Below are 16949 nucleotides of genomic sequence, written 5' to 3' on the forward strand. Positions count from 1 at the left end.
CCTGCCCTGAAGAAATTCAGTGAACTCCATCAGCATCCTGAAATGCTATTCCTAAGTGACAAAAATGCCCCTTGAGAGTCTGAGAGAGAGGAAGAAACTGGTAAACATCCCTCCCTCCACTGATAAAAATTGATCTTGCATTCAACCCTGTTTTATTGGAAACCATCTTGGGCAACTTTTTTTCCCAAAAGGGAGGATTATAAATACATTAAATAAATAACCCTTCAAGTTGCATAAAAGCCTTTGGCCCTTTCCACATACGCAAAATAATGTGTTTTCAAACCACTTTCACAACTGTTTGCAAGTGGATTTTACCATTCCGCACAGCTTCACTGAAAGCAGTTTGAAAGTGCATTATTCTGCATGTGCGGAATAAGCCTTTGTTTCTTGTGCTTTCTCTCACTTCTCCAACATTTCCACATATGAAAAAAATACATGAAATCCCATTTTATGAGCCTTAATTTTCCAATCCACCTGATCTAGAGGTCACACAGCAAGTTTGCTGTTAAGTTTACACACAAGAGGAAACAACAGGGCATTACCCAACAATTACCTTTGGCTTGCTTCTATATTGAAACATTTATATCCCACATTTTCATCTGATTTATTCTTGAAGGATCTACACAGATGGATAAAATGTGCAATAAAATCAGCTTCCCAAAATTACTAGTGGCAAAATTGATCTCCTAGAATAACTGCAGGCCACAATATATCAGTTTCATATTGTACACACTTTTTAATCAAGCCCAAAGCTTGCCAAGGCAAGATGGTCTTAATTCACCTCTTAAACAGCGGGAGTGAGGGAGCCATATGAGCCTTCCTGACTACAACCTTAGTGCCACCTCTGATAAATCTGTTATGTGTTGGCCCCACTGTACTTTTGGTGGTGGGGGCACAAAGAAGGTCTCAGAAGGTACTGTACATGTGCAGCAGGATTCCTGAACTCCCAGGGAGCTGCAGTGAACCCTTATGAGAGTGCCAGTAAGTGTTTTCAAGCTCAGCTTCCCCATCTGCTCCATTCTAGACTTATGCCAAATATTTATGGTGCAACAACATTCCTTCAAGCAGATTATCCCAGCAGACATCTTTCAGTGATATGATTTATCTGTAGGCTGGTCATTCTTCAAGTCGTATCGAATGTTGGAGAGTCAAATCAAGACCCAGTTTTGCTTCCCCCCCCCACCCCTAAACAGACCAGGTAGAATTTGAGATATTTACTTAATGTTCATCAGTGTTGCAACTAACTGGGTCATGTTAGGATCCTCAGGATCAAACAACTGACATTAACTTCCACAACACTGGATATCCACGAAAAGGAAAATTTAGGTTCAGATATGTGGAAGTTGAATTGATTTCATTCGTACTGTATTTCCACAGAAGCACACTGTGTGTAAATTGCCATCAAATTGCAGCCAACTTATGGCGACCAAGGAGAGTTTTCAAGGTAAGAGGTGGTTTGTCATTGCCTGCCTCCATATCACAACCCCAGAATTGCTTGGTGGTCTCTCATCCAAGTACTAGCTAGGACCAACCCTGCTTAGCTTCTGAAATCTGACAAGATCAAGCTAGCCTGGGCCATGCAGGTCAGAGCCAGAAGCCCACTACCAAATTTTAAAAAATGAAAGCTCCTCTGAAGGAATCTAAGTGTGACCATTTCTTTTCATTTTGCAAACTCTAAACACCTATTTTTCATTTGATTAAGACATCTGGAAGATGGAAATGGGCATGACCACTTCCTTCAGAGGCCAATTTCATTAGTTCAGGTGTGTCCAACTCTGGCGCTTCAGATGTTCATGGACCACAATTCCCATCAGCCCAATTGGCCATGACAGCAGGGGCTGATGGGAATTGTAGTCCATGAACATCTGAAGTGTCAGAGTTGGACACCCCTGCATTAGTTGGACAATGCCTCCTGACAGAGGAGTGACCAAGCTGAGAAGCATCTTAAGATTCATTCATTAGGTAACTTATTCTCAGCCATTAGGAGACCACAGTTATGAAGAACACCAATATTTTTGAGCCATTTAAGATAAATAATATTGTATTAATATTTATTTGGAAGATGGTGCCCCAATGTGCATCCCTCTAAAAACTTCTGGTTCAAGATATGTAGTTTAAAAAATAAAGATTAGCAGAAAACAGTTAACTTTTGGGTTGAGTAGACTACTCTGTCCCCTGACCTGGATGGTCCAGGATAGCCTGATCTCATCAGATCTCAGAAGCTAAACAGGGTCAGTCCTAGCGAGTACGTGGATCGAAGACCACCAAGGGAAGCCAAGGTTGCTCTACAAAGGAAGGCAACGGCAATCCACCTCTTATAGTCTCTTGCCTTGAAAACCCTACTGGATTGCCATAGCTCTGCAGAGACTTGACTAACCTTCACACAGAGACTACTCTTTAAACAGAAGATGTCAAGTTCTGGTGGTCCACCACTGTTCAGTGAGCAAGCTTGTGTTGAACACTTGAAGCAGCCTCAAATTGAGTTGACTCCACCAAGTTTAGTACTGCCTAAGAGGCTCTCCTGCAACTGGACCTTTCTTAACTAGAGATGCTAGAGATTGAACCTGGGACTTTCTGAGTGCAAACAGAGGCTCTGCCACTGAGCCACAGCCCCTAACGTGGTGTTTGAAGGGAGGAAAGTACTTTGTGATGCAATCAGTTTGGTCCCATACATAGGGCAAGACCAACTGGGCACACCCAATGGAATGTTTGACTCCTCCTCCTTAAAACTACTCTGGAACTGTCTGTCATTTCCAAAGACAGTTTGCTATTGGATAGGGAGAAGTGTCGTTTCAGAACCACAAGCTCAACATTTCCTTGAGTTCCTAGACCTGATGGCACAAGTCTTCTGATCCTGACCTGGAAAGTCAGCTTGGTTTCCACTCTTCCCGGCCTCTTAGAGCCCTGTTAAACTCAAAAGCTTCACAGCCCTGAACCGCCAGAAGCTAATGATGCCTCAAACACATATGACCAGCTAACATGTTTCTGATCAGAAACCAACATCTTCGCACTCGCACAGAAAGAAGCTGACAGAAGGAGTTAGGAAAGTTGAGCAGCAAAAGAAATAAAAAGGTGAACTCATCCTCCGTGAAACTTGAATAAAAGTAGCTTTATATACACTTCACATTATTAAATGGCCCTCAAAGAAAGCCCCGTGCTTCTGCAAACAAATCTAACATAAGCCAGATTGCTTTCCGTTAGGTTTATACCTGCACTGGGTACCAGTATATATGGAAATTACTGGCACAGAAGCCGGCGTAGGTGTATCACATGCCTAAAGAAAGCACTTAAGGAAAAGAGCACAGTGTTTTCACAGAACAAGCCTAGGCAAAGTCTTCACTCAATCCTGGCTGCAAAGTAGCCCCAGAAACATCTTCCCGGCTTCATCCCACACTTTCACAGAGACCCACTTCAAGCCACAAGAACCAGCTGCAAACCAAATCTGAAAACTTTATCCGGAAAGTAGGGGAAGGGACGGAGATGTATTAACCCTGCTGCACCATCACAGGTCTTAAGTGACATCCCAAAAGAGCCTCCCTCCACCCCATATCTTTCCCCACAGATTAATCCTGGGCTTCACACAAACTTCGGCCTCCAAATGTCAGTCCCCTCTAAATCTGAAGAATGGACAACTGATTTGGGGTTGGGGGAATAAGGAGAGGCAGGGGGCTGGGCTGATATTAGGTAACCAGAAGGGCCAAGTTAACTGGGAGATGATAGATAGATAGATAGATAGATAGATAGATAGATAGATAGATAGATAGATAGATAGATAGATAGATAGATAGATAGATAGATAGATAGATAGATAGATAGATAGATAGATAGATAGATAGATAGATAGATAGATAGATAGATAGATAGATAGATAGATAGATAGATAGATAGATAGATAGATAGATAGATAGATAGATAGATAGATAGATAGATAGATAGATAGATAGATAGATAGATAGATAGATAGATAGATAGATAGATAGATAGGGTGAATGTTGTTATTTTAAAAAGCAGCTTGGAGGCTTCTTTTCCGCTGCTCCACTCTGCAAAAGACGGGCTTTGGAAGCTGAACGCCGTTGCCAAGATCAAGTCAGATGCAGGTGCAAGAATCCCAGCTTTCTCCAGCCCCCACCCTCCCCACCCCCCCATTTGTCACTGCTGGAGAGCCGGGTGTGCGGGAGTGTTTTTAATAGAGAGGCAGCCGGGCCAGCAGCTGCACTCCTCCTTTGACAGCGTGCCAAGCAGCAGCTGCCCCCAACGTGGCAGGATCCAGGCAAGCGACTCCCAAGTTCTCTCCCAGCATCGAGGACCTGGCCCGCGGATCAGGGATATGGGAAACCACAGGCAGGCGTTTCGTTTTCTCGGTGAAGGCGGCAGCATCAGAGGGGTCCAGAAACTGGCCCAGGACCTGTCCTGTCGCGGCTGTCGGATCGCGGAGGGCTGTGTAAGTTTGACAGAGGTGGCCAAACTTCCTCCCTTCCTCCTCGATGAATGTGGTGGAATGCTTTATTGGGCAAGGACCAAAGTGTCCTGGTCTTGGCTCTTGCCCTATAGCCAAGGGGCGACTCAGGCACAAAACAGGGTCAGATTTGGGTACCACAAGCCTGCTTGGGGGGGGGGCAGCAAGATCTAAGTCTCTCTCCCCTTTAGTCCCTCCCCTCCTCCCCCTCAAAGTGATCAAATTGTGGAGAGATGGAAGAAAAGAAGGGGGGGTTTCCAAAAGCCTATAATTTGTCAACAAGAAAACCATCATGACTTCGGGTGGGGTTTTTTTTTTTTTTCGAAAAGCACAGAAGCCGTACCTAGGGCGATTTGGGGTTTTTTTCCCCCCCACAGACAAGACACCCAGGCAGACTGACCACAGACAGCAGGGACCGCGCACAGTAACCGTACCCCCAAATCCGGGACGCAGCCTGTTGTCATAACCATCCAGGAGACGGTCCAGGATGCGCGTGAAATTCTCGGGCCACAATTTCTCCTCCTTTTTGAGCTGTCCCGGGAGCGCCGTGAGACTGCCAGGCGGGAAAGGCGTGGCGGGGAAAGAACACCCCCCCCCCAAAAAAAAACCAGCATTAGATGGGAGGGAGAGAAGAGACACGGAGAGGGGCAGGGGCGCGGGGACGAGAGAGTCCCCACTTGGGGAGGGGGGCAGAGATGCAGGTGGCCCAGATCTGGCCCCCCCAACCTTTCCCGCTTGCCCAGCTCGTCAAGGGGGCGAGGGAATTGGGGCCGGAGAGAAGGGGCTGCTGAATTGGGGGTGGGGGGCTGTCCCCTCCTACTCACCAGGTCGCCAGGCACAGGAAGTGTACGAGGGTGACGGACAGCCCCGCAGGCATCGCGCTCGCTGGCTCCTTGGCAGAGACCATCTTTGCTTGCCATACTTCAAGCCTGGGCGCCCGATCCCCCGTCCCCGAATGCCTGGTCCGGAGCAGAGATCGCCCCGCCGCCGCCGGAGCGAGCAATGCGGGCGGGGAGAGCGCGGGGGGCGGACGGAGGAGTGGAGCGGAGGAGAGGAGAGGGAGGGACGCGAACCCGCCGCCGGCGCACCCGCGCTCCCCGCAGCCCGCGCGCCTTTGCCTTGCCTGCGAGGGAGCCGAGCGGGAAAGAGGAGGGGGAGCAGGGGAGGGAGGGAGGGAGGGAGGGAGGGAGGGAGGGAGGGGGCGAGCCTGCTTGAGTTGGGCCCCGATCCCCCAGCCAAACTCTCCTGGGAACGACGCTACATCCTCGGGGCTCCCGGGGACCCAAACGCGCGGCACCGGGGCGCACCGAGTCCCCCGTTTCCCGAGCTGCCTCTTTGCAGTTGCCCGGGGAGGGGGGAGGGGGTGGGGGGTGGGAACAGGCATGCAAACCCCACCTCTTCCTCCGGCCCCTTCCTTCTCCCCTTCGCCTGTCTCCGCCCCAACGGTTTGCCGGAGAGGGAGGTTTGCGCCTAAACCCTGATAGTTGTTGGGGGTGGGGGAGGGGGTGTCTTAATTTGCCTCTATCAAAATGGGGATGGGGGGGAGAGCAACCCCTGCAGGAAACCATCCAGAGCAGCTGTTGGACGCCCCGGAGTGGATTCCTCTGAGCATACGCAGAGCGCCTACCCGAGTCATCGCAACTGTCCAGCGTAAACTAGTGGAGAAGGAAGGGCTTCCAGGTTTGAAGCAGATGGGGTTTGAAACCCCTGCAACCACTTGGGTGACAGTTTCAAGCAGGGTCCTCTTCCGGCGGTCCAATGTGGGACCCCCACATGAAGTGCCTTCATCTTTGCTCTGCTTTGAACCCCTTTAGGACGGGGCTGCCAGACTCCTGCCAGGGGGGCAATAAGACGATTTGGCTTGGAGCGGACCAGGGACAGCATCTTTGTCCCTTGCTGGGTACACAGCAGCCGCCTGGCCTGCCTCTGGAACTAGTCGGAAAGATTGCTGCAACAGGGCAGGGACTTTCTAACTCAGCCTGGCCCCTGTCTTCCGTGCCAACCGAGCCCAGGCAGCAGAGAATCCACCCCCACCACCAGTGATCTCTTCCTTAACGTGGGTTGGAAAGGATTAGTTTCCCTCAAGAGTTAATTCTCTGTGGGTGGGAAGAGGAGAGGAAACAGACTTAGCAGTTGGGGGAGGGGGTCACAACTGCAGAGTCCAGCATGGCTCTTTTGGGAAGGGGAACCCTTCCCTTCAGTTGCCTGTGCCTGCTCCCCTCTTTTCTCTCCCATCATCCTTGCCACGGTGGCCCTACAGGGACACTTTTGGGTGCCATTATCTAGCTCTGTTGCCGGTGGCTGACACAACCACTTTTTGCTGTTTCAAAACCCTCCGTCCCCAAATGACGCAGGCTTGTTGTCACAGGTCCTTTCGCGTTACTCGCATGTGTCTGCCTCTTCCATTCCCCCCCCCCCAGATGTCCAGACTGTGCGCATGGTGATGAAGTCTTTATCTTGATTGTCTTTTGTCAGGAGGCGGGAGGGGGAGATACCAAAGACAACAGTGGGGGAGAAATAAAGAGCTGCATTTAACACAGTTGGTTCATTTGGTACGGAAGGCTGGATTTTAAGAGTGGTGTCCTCGCATAATATTGTAGAGTAGGGGGCTGGATAAAGGGAAAGGGAAATCACAACTGGGCTGCTGCGTGGAGGGGGGAATTGCCTTCCCCGACAAATGAATGCAGTTGAGCTCGTGTTCCTCAGGCACCGAACAGAGATGTCAAAGTGACAGAGCGGGTGGCAGACAGATAGACGTGTTCCCAACATCCTGCGATAACGATCGAGCCCAATTTGGGTGACCCAAATGAGTGGTTCCAAGGGATTAGGCGCCCCTTTCCAAGATCTATTTAGAACGTTATTTCAGTGCAATCGTTTGCTAGGTTTCTCTGGGCACCAACGAGGGTTCACACAAATAGTAAGTTCAGCTTACCTAGCAAGGGTCTTTGGAAATGAAGGCCAACAGTTAGGACGCTGAAGTCCCCCCCCCCTCCTGACCTCCACACCCGGGATGTGGAGACAGAAGAACTTTAAAAGATTCACCTGCATCACCAACCTGTACACATCAGGAATCTTATTATAACGCACCAGATTTTCCCAGCCATTGAAATGGGATATGATTACTTTGAATGCTGCTATTGCCTTCTAAATTCTTTTAGATTATACTCTGCATCTTGTGCCTATAAAATTGCCCCTCCTGAACCCTTCGGATGAAGAACAAACCCACACACTTGAAGCTGTAATTGAAATAGACTTTGTTTTATCTCTGCTGGTTTCAGCAGAGGACTCCATCCAGATAACTACCCATTATTTTTAAAAAGACCTTCTTGAGTCTACGCACTTTGCAGCTTACCTGCTCTGATGGGGTTACAGAAGGAATTTCCACCAAATTCCTTTTGAATAAGGGGTCTTATATGGAGTCCACAATTGTTTTCGTTGCAAAAAGGAAACAACCTTATTCATGGCAGTCCATTACAATTTGTGACCTCATATGCCTTAATATTGGATATGCAGAAGATGGAAATGAGCAAATCTGGCCCTCTGAAGTCCAAGCTCCTCACCCCCACCCTCACAATGCCAGCCTGGCCTCCCAGCCTCCATCCTTCTAATGGCTAAAATTAGTTCTGAACAGGGTAATAGACATTTAATTAGTGGTTTGAATTGCCTTGGGAGAGGGTCCTTCCGAATGCAATACTCCTAAACAAAGAAGAAGAAGAAGAAGAAGAAGAGGAGGAGGAGGAGGAGGAGGAGGAGGAGGAGGAGGAGGAGGAGGAGGAGGAGGAGGAGGAGGAGGAGGAGTTTGGATTTATATCCCACCTTTCTCTCCCCTCAAAAAACACATGGTGAGGTAGGTGGGGCTGAGAGATTCCGAAGAACTGTGACTAGCCCAAGGTCACCTAGCAGGAATGCAGGAGTGTGGAAACACATCTGGTTCACCAGATAAGTCTCCGCCACTCAGGTGGAGGAGTCGGGAATCAAACATGGTTCTCCAGATTGGAATCCACCCGCTCTTACCACAACACTATGGTACAATTGAGAGCCTTCAGTTCTTTTCCCCTAACATTGTATTATCTCCATTCCCAAGCAGGGGACAGGAGAGACCAGTGCCTTGTTTCCCCTGTGATTCCTGTTGGATGCTGATTCCTATGCACTGATCCCCTACCCCACCCCCACCATCCCTTGCCATCAAATCGCAGCTGACTTATGGCAAATCTGCCAGATTTTCAAGGGAAGAGACCTTCAGCAGTGGTTTCTCACTGCCTGCCTGAGAGCTCCCATCCAAATTCTAGCCAGGGTCAGGGCTAAGAGTGATTGACTGGCCCAAGGTCCCCCAGCAATCTTCCATGGTGTGAGTGGGGATTTGAACTTGGTTTTCCCAGGTGTTAGTCCAACACCTTAACCCTTGTGTCACTCTGGCTCTCAGCAGTGAACCTAGCCTGCTCTCATTAAATCAGAATGTCCTTTCAGAAGGCTTCTCTTTTTCCTGACCTCAGTCGCAATCTTGTCTGCATCCAACTCCCAACTCCTCCAAAAAAAATCTTTATGGTGTCATCATCATCTGCCCTTCCTAGACATAGAACCTTTCTTTCTTTCTTTCTTTCTTTCTTTCTTTCTTTCTTTCTTTCTTTCTTTCTTTCTTTCTTTCTTTCTTTATTTATTTATTTATTTATTTATTTATTTATTTATTTATTTATATACCGCCCTCCCCAAAGGCTTTATGTAGTTATCATAGCATATAAATATAAAAAGGAAGGAAGAAATGAAGCTACAAACTGTAAAGGTGTACAAAAATCTACCAGAATAAATCCCAAAGACTGGATGTGAAACAATTCCACAGGTGTCTTCAGTAATGATTTCAGAATAACTTGCTCTAGGTTTTGCTGATGACCTACTCTGGTCCTTCTAGAGTTCAGTGCTCAGTTTGCCTCCAGCAGATGTTTCCACCCAATATTCTATGTTGCAAGTCGATAGTATTTGATATCTGTGACATAAAGCTGGAAGGGACCTCAAGGGTCATCTAGTCACCCACTGCACAACACAGGAAATTTATAACTACTTCCCCCATCCCATCCCACTCCCACAGAGACCCCTGCTCTATGCTCACAGGAAGGCAAACAATGTTGAGGATCCCTGACCAATCCGGCCTGGAGGAAAATTCCTTCCTGACCCCAAAGCAGAGCATGTAAAAAGGGCCATGCGAGCTGAGCGCCGCCTCATCCCTTCCTGCCTTCCCTCTCATGATATTTGACTTAGGTTTTCATCTCTTCAGCCCTGTCTGTGTCCTGTACTGAAAATGTATTTGCCGGAGCAGGAGATGCCTGCAGAGACGCAGCATACATTTTGTGAAATGGAATGAGTCCTCACCCATTTTTATAGCAGTTGCTGGCCGGCTCAGTCATCTTGGTGTGCTTGCCAGCATTGCGCATCATGATGCCTTTTTTGGACAAACTGTGCCATTTGTGATTGTAATTTGGCATGTTGAGTTTGTGTGTGGCTGAAACCCTGACACTGATAAATCCTGAACAGCTTGTAGATCCTCTGAGTTAAATACGCATTGTAACCTAGCAAGATCTTCTGTTCCAAACTCCCTTTCGGGGGTGGAGGGTCCAGGTTGCAGACAGGATTCAGAGCCTCTAATCATGACAAGGCCGTGTTCTTCTGAGATGTTCAGTGGCCACCTCTTTCAGTTTTAGTTCAACCTACCATCTGACAGTGAACTAAAAGCTCTTGATAGTCAATCAGCTCTGTTGGACAGTGGCTGCTCTAGGCTCCTGGAGTGTTACGCCCTTCTGCTAGGGTGGTGGATAAAAATAACCAGCAGAGATGCCAGGCACAGTTTTCACAAACATTTATCAAGAGAAAGAGAACTAATTTCAAAAAGTTTGGAAATCTGGGCCTTCAAGGGTGTTTCTTTTGGAGCTTGAAGACACCTTGGAGCTTGAAGACACCTTAGAAAAGGAATTGATAATAAAACTGCAAAGATTGTCATGCCCTTATATAAAGCAGTGGTGCGACCACACTTGGAGTACTGTGTCCAGTTCTGGTCGCCGCATCTCAAAAAGGATATTGAGGAGATAGAAAAAGGGCAGAGAAGGGCAACAAGGATGATTGAGGGACTGGAGCACCTTCCCTATGAGGAGAGGCTGCAGCGTTTGGGACTCTTTAGTTTGGAGAGGAGGCAGCTGAGGGGGGATATGATTGAAGTCTACAAAATTATGCATGGGGTAGAAAATGTTGACAGAGAGAAATTTTTCTCTCTTTCTCACAATACTAGAACCAGGGGGCATCCATTGAAAATGCTGGGGGGAAGATTTAGGACTAATAAAAGGAAACACTTCTTCACGCAACGTGTGATTGGTGTTTGGAATATGCTGCCACAGGAGGTGGGGATGGCCACTAACCTGGATAGCTTTAAAAGGGGCTTGGACAGATTTATGGAGGAGAAGTCGATTTATGGCTACCAATCTTGATCCTCCTTGATCTGGGATTGCAAATGCCTCAACAGACCAGGTGATCGGGAGCAACAGCCGCAGAAGGCCATTGCGTTCACATCCTACATGTGAGCTCCCCAAGGCACCTGGTGGGCCACTGCGAGTAGCAGAGAGCTGGACTAGATGGACTTTGGTCTGATCCAGCTGGCTTGTTCTTATGTTCTTATGTTCTTATGTTCTTGAGCTGACCATTAGAAGGGTTTCCATAGCAAAACATCTGCTTGGTAGTCACAAGATTCCAGGTCAGTCTCCAGTTAAATCTCCAGTCAAAGAACTGGATGAGTGGGAAGGCAGCACAGCAAAGCCTGATCTTGTCCGATATTGGAAGCTAGTGGGGTTGGACTCGGACGGGTGACCACCAAGGAAGACTTTGCAGAGGGCAACAACGGCAAATCACCTCTGCTTCTCACTGACCTCAAAAGTTCCGTGCCGAGATTGCCAAAAATCAGTGGCAACTTGATGGCACTTCCATACTTAAAAGGACTGGATAGGAGGTGATATGAAAGTTCTTCTCCTGGGACCATGGACAGCGACTGCCATTCAGAGCAGACAGTACTAATTTTGATGGACCAATGGTCTGCCTGCATGGAAGACAATCATCATGTGACACTTTGGCACGTGCTCCGTCTGTGTGCTTCTAACTGAAATACTGCAACATGCTGTAAAATACAATACGCCACCTTTCTTCTTCAGAGGAAACTGATGTTGTAAATCTGTCTCAGAACTTCCTGCTACTGGGAGAAGTAGGGAGTTTCTGCTCTCTCATCATGCGCATCTGTGAAATTCAGCCTTATCTTTAAGTCGCAAGCAACTCAGATACCATCGGCCTCCTTCGTGGTCCTTCACAACAAGTATGCAACATGACAATGTATATTCAGCTTGGAAGAAATTGCCACAGATTTAGCTAGTTCAAGCATTGTAGTGCAGGGCGGTGCAAATGCTGGGATTGCTTTCTCTGTGTCTTCCCTCTCTGTGTTTGCCCTCATAAGTCAAGACAGGTACAAACAAAAAACAGCACGAGGCAGTTAAAAGGAAGATGTCCTAAAGATGATTGGCTTTTTATTGAATGGTTGTCTTGAATTGTGATACACTACAGTCGAGGTCGGGGGGGGGGAGCTTAGCTAGGACGATGGGAGGAGACTTGGGGAGAGCTGTTTCTGCACACAATGTTCCCCTTCCCAGGCTTCTAAATTATGATGCAAAACGTATCATAAATTCCTGTTGCCCTGAGCAACAGTAACAATCCCTCTGCAGTTTTCACACACGGCTGCGGGGCTGTGGGCAAACGGCTGGCAGGCAGCTCTGAAGCAGTGAAGGGAGAGACCACAACAGAGGTGCCACGGAGAGCATGAAGGTGAATGGAAAGGAGCCGGAGTCCTTGCACTTTGCTAGAGTTGAGGAGGATGGTAACCTGTGAGTTTTCAGGTCTGCGGCTGGTTCCTGTTTTCTGAGAGGAAGTACCACTTGAAGGCAAAACCTTTACTCATAAGTTAATTGAGCTGCAATAGAAGAGATTGTTCATATTGCTTGAACTGGAACGCTGACCCCTAAGGGTAACGACTTTTGAATAATTGGTGATTTCCACTATTTGAGCTACCAAACTTCCTCGTTATGTCAGAAAACATGACCAGCAATGAGGAGAAGCAACATCATCTCTGTCATGGAGTTAGGCCTTCTTCATCCAGACAATATATGAAGTGGTGAAAACATTGCTGGCAAATCAGACTATGGACAGGAGTACATGACTGAAACCTCAACGTTAAAAGTAAAGAAGAGGAGGAGGAGGTATTTGGATTTATACCCCGCCTTTCTCTCCTTAAGGAAACTCAAAAGTGGCCAACAAACTCTTTCCCTTCTGCTCCCCACAACAGACACCTTGTGACATAGGTTCTGAAGAGTTCTGAATGAACTGCAACTAGCCCAAGGTCACCCAGCAGGAAAGTAGGAATGGGGTAACAAATCTGGTTCACACCAGAAAAGAGTGCACCACTCATGTGGAGGACTGGGGAATCAAACCCAGTTCTCCAGATTAGAGTCTACTGTTCTTAACCACTAAACCATGCTGGCTATACAGACAAGTAGATGTAAGGGTGGAAAGTTCTAGTCTACCCTTCTCCCAGAGTACTAGTTTCAAATATGTAGGGGACATCTTTTGTTGGGGGGAGGACAATATTCAGCCATGCAGTTCCCTATTAAATTTGTATGCCAGAATCTGTCATTCTCCCCTCTCCCACATCTGCTGTGTATATGAACTCAGTGTGTGTGTGGGGGGGTGTTTTTGTGATTAGGAATCAACCTGAGGCTGTTTCAAACACAGAATTGATTCCGGATCCCTTCTCTGAAACATCGCTTGTTTCTCCCAACTATCACCAAATCTCCTTGTTCACTGTCTAAATGGCTAAACATCTTTGAGTATGTTCAGCAACATTTGAACCCTGTTCATTTCTGGGAATAGCAGTTTTAATAGCCAGGCTAGCCTGATCTTGTCAGAGCTTGTGAGCTGAGCAAGGTCGGTACTTGAATGGGAAATTCCCAAGGAAGACTGGAGCCGCTATGTAGAGGATAGTAGCATCACACCACTTCTGCTCAACTCTTGACTTGAAAGCCGATGAGGTGGAACTTCATGGGGACATTGACTCAAGGGCATGCTTTACTATTAAAACTCTTGGAACCAAAAACAGTTGCTGAGTTTTGTTAACCTTCAAATTATGCCAGCATAAGAGGCGTATCTGGGGGAAATGGAGCCTATGGGCAAAAATCTGAATTTTCCACCACCACCACCCCGGTGCCCAGGTCTACCACCTGGAGCCAGTGAATGTGGCCTAGACTGGTGCCCTCTGGGCCCAGCGCCCAGGTCTACTGCCCAGGGACATGTGATACTCCATGTCCCTCTGGCAGATACGCCCCTGCATAAAACAAGGCTGAGTTGAGAGCCTTTGACTATTTAGGGTCTCTTTCCCTCACACTATCTTGCTTTGGTCCCTGACAAACCTCTTCGGTCATGTGACAAAATCAGAAAATGAAGCAAGTGGGGGATTAGCTACTACTAGACTCTCAGCAGGTGCAAGTGCTCCTAGGTGATAGGGCCCCCTCCTTAAAAATCTGTCTCCAGGGCAATAATCAGTGGCCTTAAAAATGCCAAACTTTGATTGAACTGCTTGTTATCCTACCTCAACTGAACTATATAATGTCACACCAAATGTCTCAGATGTGGTGGTTGTTCACATGCACACATGAGCGCTGGTAATTCCAGATGAATGTTGTGAATGTTTAAAACACTTCTCTCGTCTTTGGAAATACACAAGTTTAGGCTGAGAACGACGCTAAGGTAATTCTCAAGATTCAGTGGGCAGGAAAATCTCCTCAGCATGTGGCACTGCATTCCTGTGGTTAAAAAACCAGACAAAATCTCAAAACAAGAAAAAAAATCTCAGGGCAAAGCCCTGAATCAATGACAATAAAGATTGGCATGCCCTTATATAAAGCAGTGGTGCGACCACACTTGGAGTACTGTGTTCAGTTCTCGTCGCCACAGCTCAAAAAGGATATCGAAGAGATAGAAAAAGTGCAGAGAAGGGCAACGAGGATGATTGAGGGACTGGAGCACCTTCCTTATGAGGAGAGGCTGCAGCGTTTGGGACTCTTTAGTTTGGAGAGGAGACGTCTGAGGGGGGATATGATTGAAGTCTACAAAATTATGCATGGGGTAGAAAATGTTGACAGAGAGAAATTTTTCTCTCTTTCTCACAATACTAGAACCAGGGGGCATTCATTGAAAATGCTGGGGGGAAGATTTAGGACTAATAAAAGGAAACACTTCTTCACGCAACGTGTGATTGGTGTTTGGAATATGCTGCCACAGGAGGTGGTGATGGCCACTAACCTGGATAGCTTTAAAAGGGGCTTGGACAGATTTACGGAGGAGAAGTCGATCTACGGCTACCAATCTTGATCTTCTTTGATCTGAGATTGCAAAGGCCTTAACAGTCCAGGTACTCGGGAGCAACAGCTGCAGAAGCCCATTGCTTTCACCTCCTGCATGTGAGCTCCCAAAGGCACCTGGTGGGCCACTGCGAGTGGCAGAGTGCTGGACTAGATGGACTCTGGTCTGATCCAGCTGGCTTGTTCTTATGTTCTTACTCTAATCATGCAGCCTGAATCTCCTGCCATGGATCTGACCTGTTCTCAAGTCTGAGCTCCAGGCACACTAACTCACATACCGCCACGCCAATGAGCCTCATGCCCTATCGTTCACATCTAACCATCTGCCTTCATTTCTGCCACAATGTGAGACTAGTGGGAACACTAATCTGCTGTATCGTATCCTAGAGTGAATTATTTTCACTTGTCATGTTAATTAGATACATATAGTGACATTAAAAGGGCCCAGGAGTAAAGATAGTGAGAATGAACTTGTTTGTGTTCTTGCCTGTCAACTTTTCTTCCTGAGCTACTACAGTGGCATAGAAAGGGGCTAAGGGTGAAACTGTTCTCATTTCTACTGGTCAGGTCCAATCAAAGGAGTCTTTATGGAACTGGCAGAACGTAAACACCAAATCTGCCTTGCAACCCACTCTGGGATCTCTGCCACATTGTTTAAAAAGCCCGACCACCCCTTATGTAAGTGATATGTGTGTATACTAATGTACTGATGTACCATGCGTGCACACTGAAGAGAAGAAGAAGAGTTTGGATTTATATCCCCCCTTTCTCTCCTGTAGGAGACTCAAAGGCGCTTACAATCTCCTTGCCCTTCCCCCCTCACAACAAACACCCTGTGAGGTAGGCGGGGCTGAGAGAGCTCCGAGAAGCTGTGACTAGCCCAAGGTCACCCAGCTGGCATGTGTGGGAGTGTACAGGCTAATCTGAATTCCCCAGATAAGCCTCCACAGCTCAGGCGGCAGAGCGGGGAATCAAACCCGGTTCCTCCAGATTAGATACACGAGTTCTTAACCTCCTACGCCACTGCCAAGTCTAGTTCGAACAATCCTATCTTTCATTCAGGGTAGGCAATAATATAGCCGAGTGGATCCCTTCACAACAGACATAAAAGTACTTGACATCCCTCGGGCAGGGGTGAGGGAAGGTCTGCAACTCCGAACAGGACAGACAAATCAGACTTTCACGCACTCCAGTGAACTGGAAAGAGCTGAGCAATCCAGCATTTAGCGCCGAACGTGTAAACTGTAACTTCATTTGGCAAACGCTCAGCTTGCCACAGTAGTATTATGTTTAATTCTCAAAGGACAGCCATCCAATCTGCTCTTGATTACCATCTGCTGGCTACGGCACAGAGTGGTGTTTGCAAATGTTATCTCTTTTTTAAAAAAAAATAATAAACCCAAAATTGTGTTACAGCATTCCAGCAAAAAGGGAGGAAAAAAACACAAGAGATTTTCAGTCGTAGTGGTCAGAACCAAATAAGGATATTGCATTTACTGATGAGCCTTGATTTGCAGATTTTCAACTAAGTCTCCATGTACATTTCTATTGAACACATGAAGCTGTCTTACCTTGAGTGAAATCATTGGTCTGTTAAGACCTGGTCTGGCAAGCAGTGGCTCTCCATGGTCTCAAGGGCAGGGATTTTTCATACCAGTTGATCTTTTTAGATCGAGGACCCCAAGGACTGAATCTGGGACTTTTCCCATGCAACGCAGGTGCTCTACCCACTGTGCCACAGCACCACTTGCAGTAAATCAGCTGCCATAGCAACGAGAGTCCAGTTTCTCCTATGATGCATAATAATGATTTATCGTGACAGTCTGCCTCAAATTGAGGTTTGGGCTCAGATATGGCCTGCCAGGGTTTAAATATAGTCTGTTCACCTGGGATCACATTGGACAAATCACATGACCCATTCTCAGTTCTGTATATATGTATCCGTAAAATGGGAAGGAGAAGGGGAAGAGTTTGGATTTATATCTTGCCTTTCTCTCCTGAAAGGAGACTCAAAGGGCCTTACAAATTCCTTCTTCTCCCCACAACAGACACCTTGTGAG

General features: G+C 47.3%; 1 protein-coding gene across 2 annotated transcripts in view; it reads right to left on the bottom strand.

Moving 5' to 3' along the window:
- Nucleotides 1-5671, bottom strand: part of LOC125439678 (gamma-aminobutyric acid receptor subunit alpha-4-like) — a 97135-nt gene extending 91464 nt beyond the window's left edge. For both annotated transcript variants that reach the window (XM_048508795.1, XM_048508796.1), the window contains exons 1-2: nt 5281-5671; nt 4891-5009 (exon numbers count right to left, since the gene is read on the bottom strand). In XM_048508795.1, the coding sequence (XP_048364752.1) occupies nt 4891-5009; nt 5281-5363 (202 nt within the window). In that variant the 5' untranslated portion in view covers nt 5364-5671. The remainder of the gene's footprint in view (nt 1-4890; nt 5010-5280) is intronic.
- Between the last annotated feature and the right edge of the window lie 11278 nt (nt 5672-16949).

Source organism: Sphaerodactylus townsendi, linkage group LG10 (assembly GCF_021028975.2).
Source record: "Sphaerodactylus townsendi isolate TG3544 linkage group LG10, MPM_Stown_v2.3, whole genome shotgun sequence".
In the NCBI taxonomy this organism is placed as follows: Eukaryota; Metazoa; Chordata; class Lepidosauria; order Squamata; family Sphaerodactylidae; genus Sphaerodactylus; species Sphaerodactylus townsendi.